Here is a 25,833-nt window from a genome sequence, read left to right on the forward strand (position 1 = left end):
AAAACTTCTTTACTGTTAATAGTTTTTCTCACTTTCTTTTAAAATATATGCAATATAACTTGGAGTACTTCTGTTTTAAAAAGATATTTTACCAGCCCCTTTCCTTCAAGATTTCTAAGCATAATTATCAAACAAAGTTTATGTTCATATTTGGTGGTTTTTTTTTTTTTTTTTTTTTGAGACAGGGTCTCACTCTGTCACCCAGGCTAGAGTGCAGTGGCATCAGCCTAGCTCACCGCAACCTCAAACTCCTGGGTTCAAGTGATCCTCCTGCCTCAGCCTCCCAAGTAACTGGGACTTACAGGTGCTCGCCACCACGCCCAGTTAATTTTTCTTTTTCTCTCTTTTTTTTCTTTTTGTAGAGATGGAGTCTCGCTCTTGCTCAGAGTGGCACATTTGGTTTTTCATTCTCAGAAACCCCTTTTCAAACAATAAAAATGTGGCTTATGAGAAGAAAAAACTGAAGTGGAATGCAATGACCTCTCGACTATGTTTATCATAGAGGCTGGGTGTAGTGTTGTCGTTCAAAAACAGACATAAATCATGTAGAATGTGTTTTAATTTTCCCATCATTGTTCAGGCCTTTATAAAAATTGCTTTAAAGAAGTTTCTTTCTCTCAGACCAGCATGGTAGCCCTTAATTTTTTCCCTTTAGTTTCAGACTTAACTTTACCTTTAAACTAGCCACTATTTCAGGACTCTTTATTCTCTCTCTGTTTCACCTTTTTCTCTCTCTCCCTTTCTCATTCATCTGCATTGTTTTCTCTCATTTAAAAGTAATAAATATTTATTATAAGCTTTACATGACATAGACATTTAAAAAGTGAAAGTTTCCTGTTATCCCAATACCAAAAAAAAAATAACAACAAACCTGTAAATGATTTAATGAATATACTGGGAGACCTTTTTCTATAAACATACACATATACATATGGGAATTGCAATAAACATATTTTCCTGTATCTTGTGTTTTGCAGATACCTTTCTATGTCACTGAATATACCCATAGCACATTCATTTTAAAGGTTACATAATTTCCATTGTTTGAAGGAACTGTTATTTATTTAACCAAATGTTTACTGATAGACATTATGGCTGGTTCCATTTTTCCTATTACACGTAATCCTGCAGTGAGTATCTTTTTATGCAAATCTTTTCTAATATGTATATATATAATTTTTTGCATTTTCAGAGGATAAGTTAGTCAAATTTTAGGCTAATAGGATATGGACAACACTACCCACTGACTAGTTCTAAATCTACGAAATCAACTTGGTGTGAAAGTTGATTATACAAATTTGGGTCATTCTTGTCATACCCAACTAAATCAAGGGGTCAAGGCAAAAAAAATTGCACTCAGGGCACATTGCATCTGCTTCAGGAATTGAATTTTCTGCAAGGATAGCTGCTGAGATCTCCTGCTGTAACCCTAAGACCAGTCACAACCTGCCATGGCTCTAAGACTAGTTTTACCGGCTTCCTTCACTCACCAGTCAGAACTTGCCAGCTCCCAAAAGCTTCTCTAGTGCCAATGTGCCTTCTTTCCAAACAGTACATAACATTTTTCTTTCTACCAAAACTCCCAACCTTCTCTTTGTTCTTCAGACATTCTGAAGATCACCCTGGTCTGTGCTTATGTTCTGAATTGCAATTCTGTGATTCCCAAATAAAACATTTAGTTTAGAGATTTGTCTCTATATTTTATTTTGATTTCAACACTGGAGATTGTATAAGCTTTGTTATTTCCCTAAACTCCCTGTGTACTTTTTAGCTCTGATTTTTAGATCCATGTCCTGCTCATCACTGATTACCTGATACTCATAGCTTAGCTGTTCCAGGAACATTTATCTCAGTGTGACAAGAAAATATAAAGTTACAGAAATTAGTGTAGGTAAACTGATATATTTTAGCTTCTTTAACATCCTAAAAATTATAGTAATTTTCACAGAAACAATGTACTGTTTGAAATGCGAAAGCATATTGCAAAACTGAATTAAATAAGTATCTTTTGAATATATTTGGTTAATTTCAGAAATCTGATTCCAATAATATCTCAATTTTATATGATCTCTGAAAAATTCAAACAATTAGGGCTATAAAGGGTTACCTGTGGAAGATTATCAAGAAGAGCAACAAGTACATCCTCTTAGTTCATGTAGTTATCTTTCCTATCATTTAATTAATTACTTTTGATTTCCCATTTATTAGAATCCTTTAACTTGTGAGAACAGGCTTTTTTTTTAATTATGATTTTTTCCAGCATATCTATCTAAGGAAGTGTGGAAATAGTGTAATAGTTCACTAGTTACATATATATGTGTATACATAGTCATACCTGTGGTTGGATTTTAAAATTTGTCTTAGCAATGCGCTATTCCTAGTAAAAGTTATGTATGTTCATTGTAGAACAATTGGAAAATAAAAAAAGGATAATATAGGCAATAAAAATTACCTGTAGTAGCAACTCCTGTCACCCAGAGAACTACTGCAAATACTCCAACATATTGGCAGTGTCAACTTTACGCAAAAATATAGAGAGATGACCCTCCAAACAAAGGATTTATTTGGGGATAATGTACGAGAACTAGAATTGCAATTCTGGACACGCTTGCACAGAACAGAGTAGCTTCTGGTATGTCTGAAGGACAAAGGAAAGCCTGGGGTTTTATCGGAAAAGAGAAAAGTTGTGTAGGTTGTTTTGAAGGAAAGTTCATTGGCACTGGCAGTGTTTTGCAGACGCTGGAGAGCTCTGATTGGCGAGTGGCAGCAGTTACTGGGTAAAACTTGTCTCCATCCTAGCAAGTCATTGTGATTTTGAACTGGGCTTGTAAACAGTTCCTGGAAAAGGCCTTTGTGATCCTGAGTGTTTTTCCCATTGGCCCCCACCCCCAGCCCCAACTCTATTTTAGTTGGTTATGACAAAAATGACTCCATTTTGTATGATCAGTTTTTTACTGCAGTAACATAGTCCCTTGAGGGAACAACAATGCTGAAAGATGCACTAGTATAAATTGGCAAACAGATAGATGTAAGTAATTTTCAGAATTGTTTTGGATTTATTTAATGTCCATTGATTTTATAAAATTCTAAAAAAAGAACAATAAAAAAGAAGCTTTGGGCATGTGTGATCAAGGACTCCTTTAACAATGTCAAGATCTAATTTCATGCCCTTTTAGTCGCTTTTGTTTATTAGAACCATCTCATGCTATTAATTGTTAGGGACTCTTTATTTTAAAACTTTAATCTCAAACTTAATTCAAATCTCTTCACATCCTCTCTCCTCAGTTGAAGCTTTTGCCCCAGCTCCTTGTAGGAGAGAAGGGAGACAGAGGAGCAGGAAGGAATGGGTGTTGCCGGTAGACATATGTCTTTTACCTTCTGAAAAACGTAGACCTTATGAAGGTACCAGCGTCAGGGGACACATTTTAAGCACCCTGCTTGTCTTGTCATTGTGGAAGAGGGGCTAAAAAGAATGGTTCCTTGTTCCTCAGTTCTCAGAAAGCACTTCCTAGAACTTTCATGTGAGATTCTCTTCCATTGGCAGCCCCAGGACAGACCTGCAGGCAGGCTCAGTAGCTGACAGGTGAATCCCATGCTGTGCTCCCCTTCTTGCAGGCACCTCAGATTTTGGAGCTACACTTCGCTTGGCTTAAGGGCGTGGAAAGAATCTCCCTCCTTCCCCCACCCCCAACAAGAGAGAATCGTCCTGGCGTTATGAATACTGTGCTCATCACCAGGCCACGGGCTGGTTTCCGAAGTGTCCTGGAGAAAGCTTCTCGCCCTAATGGGAGTGACACCTCAGTAGCTCTGAGCATGAGGGGATATTTAGCATCTTTTGGTTTATGCTTTGGGCCTTAGTTGCAATTCTAGAAATACAAGAAAACTTCCAGTCAACATCTGTTACTCTCTGATAGAAAATATAATCCTTAAGATGCACCCAAATCAGTTACTGACAATTCATTACTCTACTCTGGTAATAAGGTTTCAATAGCAGGTTGAAGTTGTTCACAAAATTCGTCTTCAGTAAATTTAGGCACAGTGGGATGCATCCACCCTCTTGGGGGAAACTACTGAGCTTCCCGCTTTGCCATGTGTTCTCTCTTCCTTAAGGAGAATATGACACTCATAAACAGAGATAGGTACACATATATGTTGTAACTACTTAGGACATCTGTAGTGTTTATGTTCAGACCTGTGAGAGTGAGGACCAGAGTAGCCTTGATATTTTCAGAAAAGTTGAAAGAAAAATGCCATTACAAGAAAAATGCTAATTTCTAACATATTATCTAAAGTCTTCAGAAGTATGATGCAAATTATCCATTTATGAGATAATAGTATTTAAAAAGCTTTGTTAAATACAGTACATGAGGTTTGTACTTGAAGATACTTCAGCTTTTTGTGGTGAAGGCCTAAATTTTTCTTCCCTTTTTTTTATTTTTTATTTTTTGGAACTGAACTGAACATACCATATCATTTCTCCCCAGTCCAGACTCAACCCTCTATTGAAAGTGGTTACCAGGGTTGATTCTCAAGAGCACAGAATCCTAATCATTAGTTTACGAGGGAGGACACTAGGGTTGTTTCTTGACTAGGAGTCAGCACAGCTATGTGTCATCTCAGATATTGTTACAATGGCTAATTTCAATCTTATCTTTAAAAAACAATCATCTTGAATAAGAAAAATTGCTTGGATAATGTCTCCGTTCATTTTGTACTGCTATAAAGAAATGCCTGAGGCTGGGTAATTTCTATAAAGAAAAGAGGTTTATTCGGCTCGCAGTTCTGCAGACTGTATAAGAAGCCTGGCGCCAGCATCTGCTTCTGGTGAGGACTTCAGAGACCTTCTAGTCAAGGTGGAAGGCGAAGGGGGAGCCTGTATGTCGCATGAGGGAGAGAAGGAGCAAAGAGAGGGAGGGGGTGGTTCCGGGCTCCTTTAAACAACTAGCACTCAATAAACTAAGAAGGGGGAGCTCACTCATTATTGTGAGGAGGGCACCAAACCTTTCATGAGGGGTCCACCCTCATGACCCAAACACCTCCCACCAGGCCCCACATTCAACACTCAGGATCAAATTTCAGCTTGAAATTTGGAAGGGCCAAACATCCAAACCATATCAGATAAGAAATATTTTTTTGTACTATCATCTGTAGTTCTACCATACATGTTGGCAATTTGCTAATTTAAAGTTCTAGGATATAGCTGTTGAAAGTGCTCAGAATGCCCTGATATGAAGGAGAGTAACTTTGAATTCTTCCGAGGCAGGTATTTGCACCATGCAATTTTAAAGCCAGTTTGTGGTAGACACTCTTTGCCAGAGAGTGAGCGCACTTCTGCCTGCATCAGTATACTCACGAACTTTTATTGATTAGGATGCTTTCTTTCTTTCTTTGTGTAAATATTCTTGTTATGTGAGAAAGAAGACTTTAATTAACCTTTAAGAAAAGGTAGTTAATTTTTGGTAGGAAGCTACGCACAAGGAATGTGAAATGAATATGATTTGGGAGAAAGACTGGAGCTAGTACAAATATTTTCCTATTCAAGAATTTGGCAAATTGAAGTTATTTTGACTGTCAGCAATCTCTCTACTTCTAAAAACACTTGAAAACAAGGGGATAAAGTGATAACGAATGTTGTTATCCAGAGTCTCTCTAAGAAATGAGAGTTTATTTCTAGTACCAACTAGTCAAAACCAGAACATATAGTAGTTCCATGTAAATACATTTCTGTTTTCATAAAATATACAGTTTTCCTAAGTCCTGTAATGGGGGAAAAATAGTGTCTCATTTACTTCAGCCAATTTTCAAAGTTTGCAATAGCACTTAAGATATTAAGTAAGAAGTAAAATATATACAAAGGATAGCCTGTTACTAGATCTGCTTATTTATTGATTGATTTGATTTTTTAAATAAAATATTTTATTTTGAATTAAATGTAGATTTAGTCACACAAAGTTGTAAAACATAATACAGAAAGCATGCAGAGGGACCTGCGTATCCTTTACCTAGTTTTCCCCAATGACACCGTCTTGCAATATCACAGCTAGGTTATTGACACTGATCCTATGAAGATACAGAACATTTCCATTACCACAAGTATCCCTCAGGTTGCCCTCTTAAATGGTGTCCAGAGAAGAGGGATTTTCAGTTTTTAGAGAATTCCGAAATCAATCGAGCAGTACTAGGATACTATTGATTCACAGAAAAGAAGAAATTTTAAACTTACCAAAGATTGGAATGGATGATTGGGAAAATACTAGGCCTTCTTAGGTTTGTAGACATGAAAGGACTTAGGGCTTGTGAATTCTACTATTGACATCTAGGTCGCAGCTAATGAGAAGCTTTTAAATTTGCTAAGTCTTTCTCCCAGTTGGTATTATTTTTGATTCATTTTTACATTATTTGTGTGTTTTGGAAAATACTGCTATTTTTCTTTAGCTGTACTTTGTGGAAATAATTTGAATTTTATATTTCAATCTTTTAGGTATGATGTTGATTCAAAGAGCCCCAACTTGTCCAAACATGTAAGTTCATATTTTTATTTTTATCATGATTGTATGATAGATACTGTAATATGATTTATGGTTAATATTTATGCTGATTTATTAATACTAAAGTTATATGCCTATAACTTCTCACGTACTGTGATTGTCATAGTAAATAAATAACATTTTTAAAGAATCCTAGTAAAATGTTTAAAAAGAACTTATTAAAATAAAGATGTCTTCAGTAAGTGAAATAGGTTAATCTTCTTTTTTCTTTTTATAAGAAATAATGAGAGTTCCTTGTAAAGTTTGAAGTTGGATCAGGTTAAACAAGATGAAATAACAAGCCTGTTTTTGGAAGGTTTCGCTTCTGAGAGAATAGAAAGTACTTGGGTGTAGGCAGAGTGATTTATGCTTCTGCATTCCTTTCATTTGTTCACCAATATTTCCTGAATACCTCCGTATGCCAGGTACCATGCTGGTTTCTGAGGATATAATGTGGGCAAGATGGTTAGTTTCTGTCCTCAAATCACTTACAGTTTCTTTTTTTTATTTTTTGGGTTCTTCTATTCATTCCTCTTTTCTCAGGAGCTCTACTTGCCAGGCAACAACTGTCACCTGGGGAAGGTTCCAGGTGCAGGAGCAGTTGCGCATCAGAGACAGAGAAAGAGGGGATGGTGGGAAGGGAGGGATGAGAGTGAGATATCTGGCAAGACATTGCTAGTCCATCAACCTGTTTATTGACTGGTGGGGTTGGAATTAGGCCACACCTGGTAGGAAGGGCTGACTGAGGGTGAAAACAGCATTGTGAAAGGGGTTTGCTGAGGTGCCAACTACATAGATGTAGAAATTGGCAGCTGTGCCAGGGTTGGGAAATCAGCTGGGCTCATAGTTCCCAGAGACTCGGTAGGGTGAGATTTTTTTTTTTTTTTTTATCTTTCCATTGTTGTAGGCTGTCAAACTAGAATAGATGGGGATGTGATTTCCAGTGTAGTTTGGAGAGGGGGAATGTCATAATTCAGAGAAGAGAGGAGATGTAGTGGGGATTGCAAGGTAGGAGACAGATTCTGTGAAACTGGGAGCCTGTATGTGATGGTAAAAATCACAATTTACTATTCCTCCTTCGTGAAAGGAGGTATGATATTTATTTGTGTTATGAAACATAGGACAAAATCATGTGAAGAAGTATTCAAAGAACAGTCTAAGTGGTGACTTTCCTACAAATTGAAAAAAAAAATTGCCATAACAAGCTCATTTCTCTCCATAAGTAAAGTTAATGGTGGTTGCCATGCCATCTTCCTGATCATGGTAAGATTTATAGCGTTGTACTGGACGTTTAAAATTTGTTTGCATAGCTTTGTATTGGAAGTTTTCCAAATGTCCTTAGAAGAAACAGAAAGGAAACTGCCTTTTCTAGTCAAAATTGTTTAGTTGCAAGGAAAGAAATGTATTCTTTTATTTTATACATAGGTGGTTGATTAAAGGGAGTAGGAGTAACTCATACATGCGAAGTATAGCTTGGCTTTATGAGAACTGGAGCCAAAAAACACGGTGATGGATTGGGACTGAGATAGCTATTTTCTCCATTTCTTTTTCTCTCTCTGAGGCCAGCTGTTCTTTTTACTATGCCTTTTCTCTGAGCTTCTGCTTTTCTCTGAAGACCAAGTTTCTCTATTCATTGTACACATGGGAAAATGACCCCCCTAATTCAGACTGTACAAAGACTTCCAGGTACTCACTCTCCCTGAATACAATCTCTGTGTTTCTTAGTTCAAACTACTTTTCAAAGGGCATAATAACTGGTCAGTTAAGGGCATTTCCATGAGGTTGGATATTTTGAGGGTAAGTGTTAAAGTGTGGTTCCCACTACTGTAGTTGCCTTGAGTTCAGGGCAGAAAATATTGTATGGGATAGGAAGGTATCTGAGAAATGACTAGCTACATCTTCCTTCAAAAGTCAGTAATGACTAAGCATTATTATGTAAGAGATATGCCTCCTAGAAGCTATGAATGTATATATCTTTTCAAATATTTGTCTTCCATAGAAAAGCTTTTTTTTTTTTTTTCCCCCCAAAAGAAAATTTCTTGGCTCCTTCATCCTCAAAAATTTTATCTGGACACTGCTTTATCCTCATAGTACTTCCTTTATTATCTTCTCATCACCATGCTTCTTCCAAGAACAGCCTGGGTTTCTATCACAACTTCCTCCCTTTTCATTCTCTCTTCAACTTACTGTTTTCTGGTTTCCACTTCTGCTTAAACTACTCTGACATAGGTAGTTTGCTTCCTTCTCCTACCCCTTAATAATAGTGTTTCTCATAGTTTTATTTTTAATTTTTACTTATCTCACTATATAAGTTCTCCTTAGGAGAGCCCACTGTTTTCATACTTTACCCTGACAATTCTCAAGTGTCTATTCCTCAGTATACTTTAGCAAGTCCAAGTTGTCATTTGCTTGTTAAGTATTAGTATTTCCTAGTAGATACACTTCAGAAGTCTAAAACTCAAATGTATCTAAAATTTATGGCATTTTCCATCCCAGTCTTGCCCCTCTGCCTCTATTATCTGTCTGGAGAATAATTCATCAACACAGTTTACTTAGTTAGAAAACTTGGATGCATGGTTAACCACTTTCTGTCTCACATTCCACATTTAATGAGTCACCAAACCCCGTTCATTCTAATAAAGAAGGGCTTCTCTTTCTGTTGTCTTCTTTCCTTGCTTGCAGTCCCTTAGTTCAGATTCTCATTACCTTTCTACTGATACAGTTCCTAAGGTTTATATTATCTCACATTTTAATCTATCTTTTACATTTCTGTCTGTGTTATATTTTTAAAGTATATTTGGTTGACAATACAAATTAGTTAATAAGTGCGTGAGCTTGTCAATGTGTGAAGCATGTCAAAAGAGAGAGGAAATACATTTTTGACTTATTGCAAGAATTGTTATAGATGACTGCTTTGCATTTCTATTAGAAATTAACAACAAAAAAAGCCCTTCCTTATTCGAAAGCATCCAAGTACAGATTTTAGGTAAAAAGAACATATAACTCATTCAACCCAAAAGTAATTCATCAGGCATTTGGAAGATTGGCTAGAACTAATAAATAAGATAGGTCTGTTTCCTGAGGATATGATTCTTTAAGAGTGTGGTTGTCTACCTGCTGGTTTTGCAAAGTGAAGTAGAAACTGGAACCTTTTAGGAAAGATTGCTAAGCACACAGGCTCATGTGTGAAGTGAAGGCAGTTAGTTATCTTTCACAAAAGCAAGAGAGATTCCTTGAATTAGTAATAATAAAATATTTTTTAAAATTCTCATTTCTGATAATTTTAGAAGAATTCCCTTTCAGGGTGACTTTAGTTGGTGTCTAGTACTTAAGGATTTTGGGCCAAATTCCTATTTTTTGATAGTATTAGGGGAAAATGGAGATATAATATGAAACTGTACCTTAGATTTCTAACAATGCAAATGAATACAAGGTGAGAGACCTAAAGAATCAGAATTACTTTAATTGATTCTATTGGTGGTAGAAAAGCTGCTAATGGAAAATTATTGTGCTCCAGGCAAAGACTTATGGAATCCAGGGACATCTTTTAGAAGATTTATTGCTTTTATGATTCTCTGAGGAAATATCTTCACAAAACTATTTTGTCCCATAAGTGTTAGGTCTTGTGAGTAAAACATGGCATTTTGAATTCCGGGTTTGTTCCCTAAGGTGCTAGTGAACCTACTCATCTTAATGCCATTAGCAGAACTACATAGCGTGCTTTCATTTGCATAATTTAATTACATAAGCCAAATCATTAATGAAAAGATTAATGACAGGCTCATAATTGGTATGCATAGGATTCTGCTTGGTGTACTGGACCAGAGAACATTGAAACTGTACTTTGTATACTGAATTTTCGTACCCACAAGGCAATCCAAAATGCATTTAATCACTTGGTTGATCTCAGAAGGCACCACTAAAATTTTTGCTTTAGGCATGTTAATGACTCACTGGATTATTTTGGCCACATGACATTAGCCTTCGGTGAAGGTGTATATGTTTTTTTAACATATTTTCTAAATATCATGCATATAAACATATCAATCAGTTGTATTTTAAAGTTTCATTTGAATATTAATTGTTTGGACCATGTAATGCCTTTTCTCATAGAAACATTTATAAGTGATGCAAGATTCTTGTATTAGAATATAAAGCTAATTTAACCTATATATAACTGAACTGAATTCTAGAGTATATATTCATATAGTCAGGCAGGCAAAAAATATATGCCAGGCACCTGTTGTCGTGCTGAGGACTATGACAGTCAATAAGATAAACCAGGTCTCTGTCCTAAAACAGCTTACATTTTGGAGTTGGAGATGTGTAGTGGACAGATTTTACAAAGGCCTTGAGTCAGGAAAAACAGTGAAATATTGGTGTGACAGAAAAATGGTCACCATATGTAGAACATTGTGAATGATGAGGAGAGTAGACTGAAATAGTTTAGGAAAGTACATGGGAATCAGGTGATGTAGAGGTTTGTAGGCCATGGTTTGAAAAGAGTTTGGATCTTTTTTTGTTTTTGATGGCTGTCATTGGAGGGTGATGTGATCTGATTTATGCATTTAAATGGCAACTGTGGCAGCTGAAATGGAGAATGGAGAATGGAATTGGGGAAGCAAGATTGAAATTAAGAAGATGAGTTATAAGGTAATTGTAATTTGGCTAGATGAGTAACCTTTGGTGGTTAAAGCCATTGAAGTGGTAAAACTGGTTATGTTTGGAATATATTTTGGTAGTATGATTGCTGATTAATTGAATGGTAGGTGTAAAAATAAAAGAAGTTAGAATGGCTCCTAGGTTATTAGTGAGACCAACAGTGAAGTATTAATACATCAGGGAGGAGACTGAGGCAGGGTCTGAGGTTCAAGAGACCCATGGTAAGGCCAGGTTCATGTTAAGTGTGAGACCCCAATAAGCATCCACATGGAGATACTGATTAGAGATCTAGATTTGGGAACCGTCAGCCAATAGAGTTCGAACTCAAGTTACCTAAAGAAAGTACAAATGGAGAAGAGAATAGGATAGAATCTCGAGGGAAGAGGATTAACCAGAATTATCATTTTAAAAGCCGGTCAGGACATGTCACTTTCCAGTTAAAACCCTCTGGCAACTTTTCTTCACAGTAGGACAGAAATTGGTGTTTGATGTAGCCCCTGGCTTCTTCTCTCCTACTGCTCTCTTCTTTGCTCTCTGTGCCCTAATCCACCAGCTGTCTTGCTTTTCCTTGAGCACCCAGGTACATTCATGTCTCAGGGACTTTGTTCTTACTTTTTCTCCAACCTGGAATGCTTTTGCTCCAAATATGCCCATAGTTCTCTTCCTCACCTTATTCAGGTATCTACTTAATTGTCACTACTGAGAGCTCTTGCCTGAGCACCCTGTGTAAAAGAGCTCTCTTCGTGTTACCCTTTGATGCCTTTTCAATAAAAACTTTCTTTTTTCTATGTACCTTCCTTTTGGTCCTTATTAGATGATGAGAGGTAGCCTTATACACATGTTCAAGCTAAAGTGTTTATGACTGATACTCTATGAATGGATGTTTCCATTTGCATTTCCAATAGGGTTTTATAGAATCTGCCTTAGACTTTGAGACAGAGATAAGGATAATAATACTGCAGATGGGTTCAATTATACTAACTTCAGCACTCATTAAGTTTTATTAGGTGGGGATTGTTTGCATGTAAAATTAGCCCTTACTCAGGACTTAGTATTCAATAATGATATCATGTGATAGCATTATGTTGTATATTTAATAATGCTATATTTCATATATTTGATAGTAATATTTAGTGAGTTTTCTAGCTATTTGACATGTCAACTGTCTTATCATGTTTACTGTTAGTGAGAATATTTGCTTATTTTCTGTTAACATATTACATTTGAACAACTTTATTGATGAGAACTAGTGTTCTACAAAAAGTGATGTGCATTGAGAAGGTAAATATTTTCCATAGATTTTTTTATACTTGTGAATAGTATAGTTTTATTTTTTAAATCTATATGTTATATATGTTTGTGAGGATTAAATATATATGTGTATATAATTTTTAAAAAGTGGTTATTTTTGATCAATGACCATTGTCTTGTTGTAAGCTTAATTTTCTTTTGAGGGGGTGGCTTATTTAACTTCCTTCATTTGGACTTTTAGCAAGCCAAAAATATCTGGAAAATCAGTAGTTGTGCTGGGGGAAAAGAAATAAGTAAATTCAGGGTTAGGGTATAATTTTTGAAACTATAATTTAGTTAAGCTTAGAACTTTTACTAATCTCTTAGAGGTAGAATTAGCATTTTTGGTTTGTAGATGGATTGAAATGATAAATTTTTGCTTTGAAACAAAAGTTGTATTATTATAATGTTAAAATGTGAAAAAATTGTTTTTACTAAAATATTGAATTAATTGTTCCATGTTGAGTTTGCAGTATCCCCAAAACAGCATGTGAATATGATAACAACCATTAAGAAGATAGGCGTCACTACTGGAGAAAAGTACCATGTTCAATTATTAACAGTGATTGCCATATTAATATAACTAAGTTCAGTTTTTACAGTTGATATGATTTGCATGAATTAATTAAATACAAAGGAAATCAGGAATATTAGCAAGGAGTATCAGCAATAAAATATTAGCAGATAATGCCAACAATAAAATTTTCACAGGCAATATGAGTTTTCATTTCCTCACCAATTTTTTTACCACAATGATTAAAATATTGCAAAAGCAAGAAATTCCTATCACTTATTTTCTCTTGGACTGATTGCCTTAGTATGAATGTGCTAAAAATCAATTAAATGACAACAAAATTAGTAGAAGCAATAGATTGACACAAGTCATGACTCTATCTTATGAAGAAATCAAATGATGAACAGTTGATTGCACACAATTACTGTGCTGTATTAAAACTGAACTATCAATAAATCTATTTAATGTCTTTTAATTTAAATTATCTGTTAATTAGGGAAATTATATTTTCAGATGCTTATTGATCACTTCATAAAACAGAAAAGTCATTTAAATATTATCTTCAGTAAAGGACAATTGAAAGCTTATGAAATTGTTTAAGATGATGTTAGTGATAAACTACATGTATTGATTCCTTTATAGTAGTATAGAAATCAGAAATTTCCCTTACGGATAATGCCTCCTGGTTCATCATAACATTATTTTCAAAATGTCATCCACATATATATATGTATATATATATATATATGTATACTAGTCAATATGTAAGATGAGTTGGTATATAAGAAATATTTGGATTTTATAATAGCATGTAAAGTGAGCATTTTTTAAAAATAAACAAATATTGGCCATGACTGTAAAGTGGCTTTGGAAAAGAAAATATCTTATTTAGATAATGATATTATTCCAGTATTGGAATCCAGTAGCAAGTAATAAGTTTTGAATATATAGTAATATTCTTTTAACCAAGGGGAGTAGGAAAGATGAGGGAGTAATATTTTATTAGATGCTTATCATGCTCCAAGCATCTGTTCTGAGTGCTTTGTATATATATCTTCTGTATTTATTAACTTATTTAGTCTAACCAACAGCCTATAAAGTAGGTATTATTTATTATGTCCATTTTATAGATTAGGAAACTGAGGCATAGAGGCATGAGTAAATGGTTCAGTCTTGATATAAACACAGGCAAATTAGCCCCTCATAATTCTCATTCTTAAGGAATATGTTATACTACTTTGCAAAATAAATAAATGTATGTGTAAGATTTTTTTAAAAGCTATATGGGAACCATTAATAATTGTACCTAGCAAGCAAGATAGCAAGCAAACAAACCAACAAACAAAACAAGTTCTTTTGCTGCAAATTTCCCCTTATATGTGTAAATTATTAAAGCCCATAATATTAATGTAATTTTCATGACTATAGACAAGTAACAAACTACAATATAAGATAAAATGTAGGGGGAGGGAATTGATCACTAAATAATTGGTACACAAGAAATAATAAAGTAATAAATTTTAAGGAATAAGAATATTGTGCATATAGTTAAAGTAGACATTTCTCTAAATATTAGCATGAAAGAGAAGAGAAACATAAAATGTGTTTATATATTAATCAGCTAGAACTTGATGGTATAGCAAAACTTCCTTGAATTTTGGGCCATATGTTAGTAATAAATCTAGGTTGTTCTGGGAATACTCCAAACACATTCTCTCTGATTATCTGGTTAGTTGGTTTTTTTAAACTACCTATGCAATGTGAAACTTACATTATTGCTGTAATGCTTTGTATTGCTGTACTCTCTGCTTTTCTCTTACTGTTAGGTCTTCCAGCTTTAATACCAGCATATTGAATTGAGGGTAATATTTGGGTACTTTTTAGGAGTCTTAGAATGCATTCTGTGTACTAACAATGTGGCTTATGTACATTTAAATAGATTCCAAAACTAAATTCTGTCAGGCTATTATTTAGATTGCAAAGTAATAATTCAGTCACCCCATAAATATTTATTGATCTCATGGCCAGCTTGAGGAGAGTCCAATAGCTAAAAAGATTGAATGAATTGAAGCATTTCTCAACTGCCAGACACTCTAAGCTAGATTTGGTCTATATGTGGGTTAGAGTTCTAGAAAGGTGCTTGGCTTTATTACTGGAAATACTATCATGACCTAATCATAACAACTCATCCACTGAAACACAACACCAGAGAAAGAAATGATAAAGCAGTTTGTAGTATAGCTAGTGTTTATTTCCATCTTTATTTAGCCAAAATATCTAAAAATATCCATTAAAGACACTATCTGATTAGTAGTGTGTAAAATCCATGGGAAACATCATTAAGATGCCTAAAAAAATGGATTTGGTAGAACTTTCCAACATAATGAGTGGGTGGTAAGTATTATATGCTGATTTTTCCATTGTGAGTAGTAAGTGTGTTTTTTAATAGGGCCTACACAAACACACAGAGGCGTAAAACAACTACATAAATGCCATAAATACATGGAAGGAAAATGTGCAATAACTGTAGAGATAATGTGCATAGACTCATAGCATAACGTTTTGGTGCACATTTTATTGATTTAGTTATTTTAATTTTCATTTTTGTTCAGCAATGATGATGTCTATGTGTTCTTTTGTATTTGTTAGTATGTCGTGACCCTAATATTGCCTAATATTTCTCTTTTGTTCTCTTGAGTAATTTCAGCATAGATGGCTTTTACTGAGACTTGCTACTCCCTTGGCCAAACCCATTTAATATGTAGTATTTGCAGCTGCTCATGAACATAAGTATTCTTAGAAAAGAATACTTGGAAAAGAACACGGTTTGTCTATAGTCATGTGTGTTTTTTGCTGCTGACTCAGAAGACTAATGATACATTCCAAATCTTCAATATTCAGCTCTATTTAGCTATCACGAGGCTCAGAGAAATTTAGGTTTATTAAAATCCCATAACCATATATATAAAATCTGTTTTGACATTGATGCAGGTATGCTGTTATTAAGGATATTTAGCTTAAATATGCTGAAGTTTTGCCTTGACTTCTTTTTACAAACTTGAAAGCAAATTGAAAATGATTTGCAGTCTTATGAAAGTATAGCCAATTCTGGCAGTCACCAAGTACCAGGTTCAGAGTGATTTTTTTGTCTCTCTCTCATGTGCAGCAGCAGTTTTCACCAAATCCTGTCATTTTTCTGTGCACTCTTCCCTCCCATTTGCTACAATCTCAGTTTGGGACTTACCATTTTGCTTCTTATTAACTACTGCAGCCTTCTGATTAATCTGGCTTCTAGTTTTTTCCTCACTCCTTAGTCTATTCTGCGAACAGGCACTTGAGTAATCTTCTGAATGCCCTGTTCTAGTGTCCCCGAATTGCTGAAAGACTTTTGCTTACTTCTGTCCCAAGACAACAGTTTTGTCTGGCCAAGAGGGCCCTCTGCAATCTCAGCTCTTTGTCTCCATGTCTGCCCTTTACTTGAGCTCCTCTCTTTTCTCATTACTCTCTTGCCTGTAAGTGATCAGTTCTCTAAGACTAGAATGTCCAATGATCTTTTCTCCACCATCTGCTCTGAGTCCTACCTGGCTCTCAAGGAAGTGATTGCTTTGGAAAAATACCCTCCTGACTGTCCTAGTCTACACAGGTCTTTTTTCCCCCTCTTTTCACCGAGAGCAGCTCCACTCCCTTTTTTGTCTGCCACTGAATAGCATAGTTTTTACTTTTGTGGCTTGATAGGCTTTTGTGCAGCAGGGTCTCTTTCCTTTCATTAGACCAGAAGCAGAGAAGCAGCATGGCTTGGCATAGTGTTTAAGTGAGTAAGCCTTGGGTTTAGACTAATGGGTCTACGTCATGGCTCTGAGCAAATTACGTACTTTATCTATGCCTCAGTTCTCTTAGGTGTAAAGTGGGGCCAACACTAATTCCTAACCATGAGTTAGCTTTTTTTTTTTCATTTGAAAATAGTTATTTTTCTGTAATACCACTGAACTAAGTATACTGCCTTGCACATTTAATAAATGGATTTATTCTTTTAGGAAGACTTAAATACATTTTGTTTGCTCTTAATTCTCTGTCTTTCCTTCTGAGGGCTTCTTCTGGGCCAGTTCACTACACAAACAATTTAGAGAGATCTCCCACCTTCTTGTTTAGGATAAGGCAATAATTTGAATCATATACAGACTAAACTAGAGGGCATGTGTCTCTCCCTGAAACACCTCCCCATTTTCTTGACCTACATATCCAGGTGGTGTTGGAGCTCTTATTTTATGGACATGCAAAGTTGGATTGTGTTTAAATTCTTAGGTGGCCTATCTATCTAGAAGCAGAACATGTGAATTGGTACTGGCTCTGCAATTTACTGACTTTTTAGAACATAGAAGACCAACCTCCTAGAGTCTTAGTTTCTTTATATGTGAAATGAGTGTTAATATCAGACCTCTCATTTTGCATGGTTATTCTGAGTCTTGAAAATAAGAATTATCTAGTTGTATGTTAATGAATGTAATAATGCATTTTACTTAACCTATTTTTAGGTGCTTATTATATGCTAATATTAACTAATGCAATAAACTAATTGAACCCTCAAAACAACTCTATGAGGGGGTACTAATACATTTTAGAGAGGAGAAAACTTGAGAGCTTAACTAATTGCCCATAATCATAGGTAGTACGTGGTGGTACTTGAATTGACACCTGTCAGTGTGACCCTGGACCGCAGCTTGGCCATTACATCACACTACCTTTCTCTAGGCATTAATGGGATCATTAACCACCTCTGCTGTGTGTGGTCTTGATTTGTCTCTTCAGTCCACAGTTTTTGTAGTTTCAGAGATGTCCAAAGTCAAGCCAATTGTGTGTTCAAAACCTCAAACTTTCTTCCATTTTTGTTTCAGCTTAAAACATAAAAAGAAAAAAGATACAATATTTGAAAACTCGGAATAACAAAACTGCTTTGTGATTAAAAGCACAAAATGCTATGCAAACTTATGTGAAAGTCACATGCTAAAATTAATGCCTATTGAACTTATTTGTTATTGGAAGTTAGAAAATTCCATATTTCAGCAATGAAAACAACGTAAATATGTGATATATAAAATATATACTGTAAAGATAGTTTGGGAACTTATGACCTTTAATCCTTTTGTCTATTTTAGGACTTTCTGGGACAAGTGTTTTGTACGTTGGGGGAGATTGTTGGTTCACAGGGAAGTCGCCTGGAAAAACCAATAGTGTAAGTATTTTTTAATTTAGACAATGAAATATTAACTGTTCAGTTTCTATTTAGGCAGTTTGGAATTGATGAATGCTTAGTTGTAGACCAAAAATGGGTTTTTAAATCTTGTTTGAGTTTTTTCTTCCAACAAATAATTTTGACATATTTGTAAAGAATGATTTCTATTTCAGCTGTCATGTGCCATGCTAAAAAATGTTCACAAGATGAAATGAGCAGATTTAAACAAGAAAATGTGTTGTTTTCCTTTTAGTTGTACTTTTAGTTGTTAGATTTGGTGCTTTCTTTAAAGAAGATTTTACTCTTTTGAGTCAGGAACTATATGTAGTACCACCTTTTATACTATGTGTTTAATAAATGAATTTTTGGTGACTAAGATCTTAATAATAATTTTTACCACAAAAGTGAAACTTAGACAACTTTATCGAAGATTTTCATGTTACATTTTTCTTATTGAAAAACATGCAATTCATTTCATTTTCTAAATATATGTAATTAATGTTTTATTCAGCCTTTGACCTTGTCGGACCATCTTCTCAGGCAAATAAACATTAAGAAAAGGGTTTAGAGGTGGGCTTATTGTTTGAGCAGTGGGAGATTATTAGATTCTTCTAAGAAAGCTTAGCTTGGCAAGTTTTAGTAGTAAGCGGGCAATGAAATGTGCAGTTAAAATATAGCAAAGACATTGGTTACAAAAAAAAGAAGCAAAGAAACAAAAGTATAGGGATTGTAGCATGGTGACAATTAAATTCATTAAACATGAGGGAATTAAATTAGACTTAAGATAAACAGAACAGAGGAAAGAAATGAGGGAGGCAATCAAACAAGAGAGTTTATTTTAAAATAAGAGAGTAAAATTGAATGTGATTACTAAAGGACGGATATTTTGGTTTTATTGATTAAAGCATACAGTGATACCTGAGCAGTTGGCTCAACCCAGGTGAACACTGGACTAGAAAAAACATTTTGTAGTCGCCCATTCTCTTGCTTGAGAAACGACTGGCTTTTATGAAAAACTTAGATGCGAGAGAGGCATGTATCTGGAGTAAGAATGTGTGGATTGGAGAACAAGGCCCACTGGGCTTAATGTGATGTTTAAGTACTTTGAGAGAAGCTGCAGTTTCTATGCAAATAATATTTTACTCCCTTACCTCAACCTCAAATGAAAAGCAACTGAATCCATTCACATTTTTTGTTTGAAAAAGCACACTTGGGTATAGGGTAAGAGTGAAGTGCTGTTTGCATGGAAGCTTTATCTGTCCACATGTCAAAGTAGCCCTTCGAATCAGCTGGTTCGCCCCATGGATTCTTTTAGATCCACACTCATCCCTGCTAACGCCTGCTCAGTAATATCTTCTTCCATGTACTTTACTTTTTTCCTGAATCAATCCAATGGGCGAATGTTGGGGAGAGATGGGAAGGCTGGAAAATATGAGATATTTCAGTGGACGAGGGAATGGCTTTGGAAGTAAGGATGGAGCCAGGGAGAATATTGGAGATGCTGCAAGGTCAGGAAGGGTTTTTCCAGGAAGCTTGGTGACAAATACAACTTCTAAGATGCCATGTTTTATCACATAATATATAAAAGTAGTGGACTTTATAAGGTATGACAGAAATGTTGAGGTTCACATTGAGGAAACAATAGGTATTTAAGATGTAGATCCTACATCCCTTCTTCATGGCCTGTCTTGTTCGGCTTCCCCACCCACCCCAGGGTGTGAACCTGCCCTGGCCAGGCCTTAGCTGTCTGGTTAAAGATAACATTGTAGGGCAGTCACTAAATATCCTACAGCTTTTCATGGTCTGTTCCTCATGGCTGGAGATAGAAATGGAATTTGCACACTCTTCTGTTTGCACACATTCCTTTTTGCCATCTTGTTAGAGAGCAAGGTGATTTTCTCCATCTGGATGGGTATAGGCTTCTGAATTGCAGCGCAGGACACCTCCTGAGGCAGATAATCCACCCTCAATTAATACACAATTGACTTATGGTGAATTAAAAAAACTTCCTGTATCCCACATGTTATTTATCTTAAATAGCATTATCCAAGTGATTTAGCTCTTACATACTAATTTGTTTCAGATTAAAGATTTATTTTCCAATTAGTTTCCCATTTATATTCTAAGTTATTCAAAATATTTCCTTGTTTTCTTTCCTTTAAATGGCATAATTTAAATTATTTTCTGATATGATATTCTGAATAATTTCTTCTAGCTTTTTAATTGCAGTTGTGTTCTAATATCTCCTCAGAGGTAGTCTTTTGAAATTGATGATAACTGTAAACTTTGGGGATTTAAAGGAAAGAAACCATAATTTTAAATTCCTGATTATTCATCAAGCCTTTGACAATTAAGTTAGGTTTATTACAAAGGAAAAATGATGTCTTGTGTATAGCCTCATGCCCTATTCAATAATCAAACTTCAAATTTTAACTCATTCCTCTTTACTTTCTGTGCCTTGATTATTGTTGTAATTTTTTTAAATTAGATTTTTTCATTTTATTATGAAAACAAAATTATTTTTAAATATTTTGTAGAAAGTAAGGCAAAATGATTTGAAATCGATATTCAAGAATTTTTAATTTACTTTTTATTAGCATCTCAAGATTTTTGCAATTTCCAACAGTCTGTTCTGTTGGATTTAAGCTTTGAGCAAACAAACACGTTTTTCCTATCTCAATTCCACCCCACACCTTTGATCTTTTCTCTGAACCCTCCTAAAATGAGTCTTGTGCAACTTAATTTGACTGCAACATTTACTGTGCCTTCCTGTGACTCACCGGCTCCTGTCTTTAGATTGTCCCGTTATTATTTAGCATTATACCCACTCAGCAGTTTGTTTTCTCATGCTGTAAGATTCTATCCAATTTTCTGCATGATGCTGTCAGAGAGTCTTACATCTTCTATCTTTAGGGATCTCAGTGATGGATTCAGCAAAAGCCTTCCAAAATGCTAGAATCAGCACGAGTTTAAGAAAGATTGCCATTCTCTCCTCTGGGAGGAAAACATTTATTATGTTCATCAAGTAATAGACCTGTTTGTTCCTGTTATTCTCAGCCAGGCATGATTTTGTTCCATAGAAAAGGATGGGGCAAGAAGGTAAGGACTACTGGTTGTGATTAGAAAGTAGATTATTACTCTAGGGAGGAGCAGGAACCCCAGGGGTAAGGGCGCCAGCAGCTGTTTTGACTAAAGGAGGTTCAGGAGGGAAAAGGGTCTTTGGAGGCCGGCAGTAGCAGTTTGTGATCTAGGCAGTCGGTAATAGGTGGAAGGTAAAGGGAGGGATCGTGAATGAGTGAGTGTCTTGACAGTGGCCGGGGGAATCTGCTGGCACGATAGTAGGCACAAGTATTTATCTGTGCAGAGGACAGGGACAGGGACTTACAAGCAGGGGATAATTGGAAGACCAGCTTAAGGGTTTAAGGACAGAGCCAGATAGGTGCTACAGTTCAACAAGAGAAATGTGGGAAAAGGAATAGAGCAGAAAGGAAGCTTCAGAATAAGGAAGAAAATGAAAATAAGAGAACAGAGCTTGGGGCTGAGCCTTAACTCATTGGCTAAAAGATCCAACTCAAACATGGACGTATCCTGAAAGTGATGTCCTGACTGTCAATGCATGTAGAGATCAAATGAGGGATAGGAAGATAGGCAGTCTCGAAGGTGATAAACATACAAACACAATAAAACAGGGCATGTCTTTAGTGTGCAACGTTTTGTGTGTGAAAATGTAAACTTCGGGTGAAATTTTGGCCCTCAAAGTCATCTTTACTTTATTAAAATCCCTGCAAATTACATTGATAGCATATAATATACTTTAGTGGAAAGAATATTGAGCTGGAATCAGAAGCTGGTGTGTTTAGTCCCATCTCTGTTTCTAACTTGTTACGCAATATGAAAATAATTTTACATTTATGTTATCTTTTTACATCTGTGGGTCACATTTGTAACATGAAGAACTTAGTCTAGGGATAAAAAACAGCCACCGTAATGGAGTTGATACAGTATATGGGCTCTGGGGGCAGTTGGACCTGGGTTTCACAATTTATATGGTGTGTAAGAGCAAATTGTTTTAAATTCCCAAGCTCTAATTTTTTCATCTGAGACATATGAATAATATACTTTTAAGAGTGTTGTAAGAAATAACAATAATTTATATAATATTTTTGTCATGGACAACATTAGAATTTAATAAACACCCAGTGACTATTATTAATATTATTATTAAAAATAGCCAATATCTTTTAGGAAAGACCTCAGATCAAATCACCTAATTCCTTCCTTCCTTCCTTCTGTCCTTCCTTCCTTCCTTCCATGTTTATTTCCCTTACAGAAGTATTTAGCTAGGAATTCGGCAAATTGAAGGAATAGACAATGTTAACCAAACTTGATTACATAAATATAAATTGTTAAGAATTATCCAGTTATAAATATTAAAACTCATTTGTCTATTCTCAGTGTGTAGCTGGAGAATCAAACTGGGGAACTGGCTTGGATTTATGCTTTTCATTAGTTTGAGTTTTATAGGATAGTTTTATTATTTTATTGGAGATGTCCTGAAATTTCTAGAGCATTGAAGCCATGTTCATATGTAATTGCAAAAAATAATCTAGAGTTCAATGACAATTAAGAATTGTTTATATTCTTTCATTTGCAAAGATCACACAGATGTGTCTACATGTCGGTAACCTTCATATGCTTCAACACATTGAAAATTCAATCACTGATTGCATTTAAGAGAGATGTTAGGTGCTTTGTCAACCTGCAGTGAAGCATTTATTTACCTCTGGGAGAGCCTATCTGAAAAATTCCATATTCTCTAAAGGCCAAAGCTAGAGAGAATTTTAGTACATTTCCTTATATATCATGCGCAAGCTTGTGAAGTTTAATACACGTTGAACTGACCACTTTCTTACATTCATTTTTTTGAATCTGAGCATGGGGCTTCCACAGCATGCTAGAACAAAGCTCCTGAACAGCCTTCTAAAATTCAATCAAGAGGCTGAATACCTTTCCCCCATCCCTTTCTTCATATAACTATTGTGAAAAGACTTGAAGAGAAACCATTGTATCTCCTGTATTGTAATGATATATTGTGCCTTGTAAATAGTAAGAATTCGATAAATGCTTATTGAACGGAATTTTCCAGAACAATAGTTACATTTATGTTTCTTCTTTTTTATTAAGTATTTTAAATGTCTCTCCTGCACATTATAACTTTGTGCTTGTTTCCCAGGACTTGGAACAGCATTTTTAGATTATAATAGCCTGGCTACATATGCAGCTTACTACATTACAAATGCAGTATGGTTTTAGTAATATTAGCAACTTAGTATTTCCATAGATAGATACATCGATTTAGCTTATCAGAGCTCAGTAAAGTAATTTCCTGAAACATTTTTGGCCTATGTGGTATTTAAGAGCTAGGATCATGCTTTTCTACTCAATAATTGCTTTTTAAGAAAATCTCAATCTCTAGAGATTATGAGCAGTTTACTTTGTTTTTGTTACTGAAAAATTGTGAATCACATCATTGATTGTGCACCTTCTGATACTGGGATAATAACTATCTTGCTTTCCTTTTAATGTCAACATTTACATTCTAACTATAAAATGATATCCCATTTAATTTAATTACAATGCTAAAAATTATAGGGTAACAGATGGATTTCTTAATGAGCATAGTGTTTTAAATTTTAAACAAAAGTTGCAATTTCAGTTTTCTGGCATATGATATAACAATGAACATAGTGTGTTTCATTTGTGATAACTGATTTACTAAAATATTAGAAATGACATTTTGTTAATAATATAGAGATAAGACATATTGCACAGAAAGATAAATGCATCAGCTAAATTAAGTGAATCATTAGTTTTGAAAAACTGTACTTGCATAGATCTTTTATTTTTGCCTTTGGAAATTACACATTTTCCTTATGTAATTAGACCTCGAAAGAAAACTAACATACTAAAAGTCAATTTCTTTTCATTTGAATGTTAGTGTTAGAATTATCAATTATTGGACGACTTATGTATTTTTTATTTTTCTTTGCTTAGCAAAAGACTTTTGAGATCTTATGGCTAAATGACAACTTATGCTTTGAGGCAGTCTGGAATATTCTGTATACAGCTATTAACATGTAGCATTTCGTATTCTGTATTGTGTTCTAAGCAGCAGGAACACTGATTATAACTGTCAGCAAATAATATAATTTCTTATATTTTATTTAATATCCTCTTAGAATCACATCTTTGGCACTCTTCCAGCCCTGGCCCCACCTTCTATAGTGTCATCAACTTCAGTTATTTTCCTTCTCTGCATCTGTACCCACAAGGCATGAGCACTGTAGTGTCCTAGTACAGAACCAAACAAACCTGGGCCACCACTGATTCCTAGGCTCTACCCACAAGGCACTGTGGCCCTTGTGAGCACATTTCCCGCTTCTGCTCTTAACTTTTCCAACAGGTTATGAATAACCTTCTTCAAGTCCTACATCACACACCCGTTTTCCCCCTCACTCCTAGCCTTTTCTTTTTACAGCCTTACCTTCTACTCTCAAAGAAAATAATACCATATTAAATATTAGTCATCGTATTTATTATTTAATACTCTATCAGAGTGTGCCAAGAGCTTTTTTCCTATATTGTATCATTCAATCTTTTCTCAACTTAGAAAAATATAGATTATTAGTCACATTTTCCAGATGAGGTGAGTGAGGCTGAGATAATTTAAAGGCCTCGCCCTACATCAAGAGAGGAAGGAAGTCAGGAATGAGACTGGTTTTTAAAAATCAGGTCTGGCCCTTTAAACTTTCTTCAGTTTATTTTTTTGTTGTCGTTGTTTTGTTTTTTTTGTTTTTGTCTGACTGCAGATGAGAGTTATTTCACCTTCCCCTCGTGGCTTGGTTGAACATACGTTTCTCTTCGTCATCTCAGCAGCTGTGCCCATCTGAGCTCTGGATTTCACTCCACACAGACCTTTCTAGGGATCTTGCCTGTTATCTTCAACTTCCTCCCTGCCAGCCCCGGACTCACTACTCTGCGTCTATCTTATGCTATAGCTCTCTCTCCATCCTTCCCTTTATGACAGATAATCTTCAAAGACTCTTCTTGTACTTGTCAATGGAAAAAAAAGACCAAAGTCTGTAAAGTAATTTTAAAGAGATTTACTCTGAGCCAAATTTGAGGACCATGACCCGGAGCCATGCCCAAGAGGCCTTGAGCAAGTGGACTCCCAGAGCTTGGGTTACAGTTTGGTTTTATACATTTTAGGGAGACAGGGGTTACAGGTAAAGTCATAAATCAATACGTAGGAGGCATACATTGGTTTGGCCCGAAAGGGTGGGCCATCTCAAAGTGGGGGGCTTACAGGTTATAGGTAGTTTAAAAGATTCTTTGGCCTGTAATTGGTTAAAGACATGAAGCTTTGTCTAGAGGCTTGGAATGTTTCAACGTAAGGAGCTCTTTATCAGAAATAAGCCACTGGACATAGATTTGTTGTGTAAATTGAGGACCTGCAGGTTTGTCTTGCATACCCTTAGGCCTGTTAATGGGTTACAAAGGATGTCACCAAGAAGGGAGGGGGGCATGATAAGGCATGTCTGACCTCCCTC

The 25,833-nt window shown here is 35.4% G+C and overlaps 1 protein-coding gene across 1 annotated transcript in view; it reads left to right on the plus strand.

The window, feature by feature from the left end:
* The window catches only part of CPNE8 (copine VIII), a 247,662-nt gene that overhangs the window by 53,352 nt on the left and 168,477 nt on the right, over positions 1–25,833 (plus strand). The window contains exons 5-6 of the mRNA XM_012654995.1: positions 6,482–6,521; positions 18,147–18,223. Coding sequence (XP_012510449.1) covers positions 6,482–6,521; positions 18,147–18,223 — 117 coding nt within the window. The remainder of the gene's footprint in view (positions 1–6,481; positions 6,522–18,146; positions 18,224–25,833) is intronic.

The sequence above is a fragment of the Propithecus coquereli genome, unplaced genomic scaffold (genome assembly GCF_000956105.1).
Source record: "Propithecus coquereli isolate 6110/MARCELLA unplaced genomic scaffold, Pcoq_1.0 Scaffold456, whole genome shotgun sequence".
NCBI classification, from domain to species: Eukaryota; Metazoa; Chordata; class Mammalia; order Primates; family Indriidae; genus Propithecus; species Propithecus coquereli.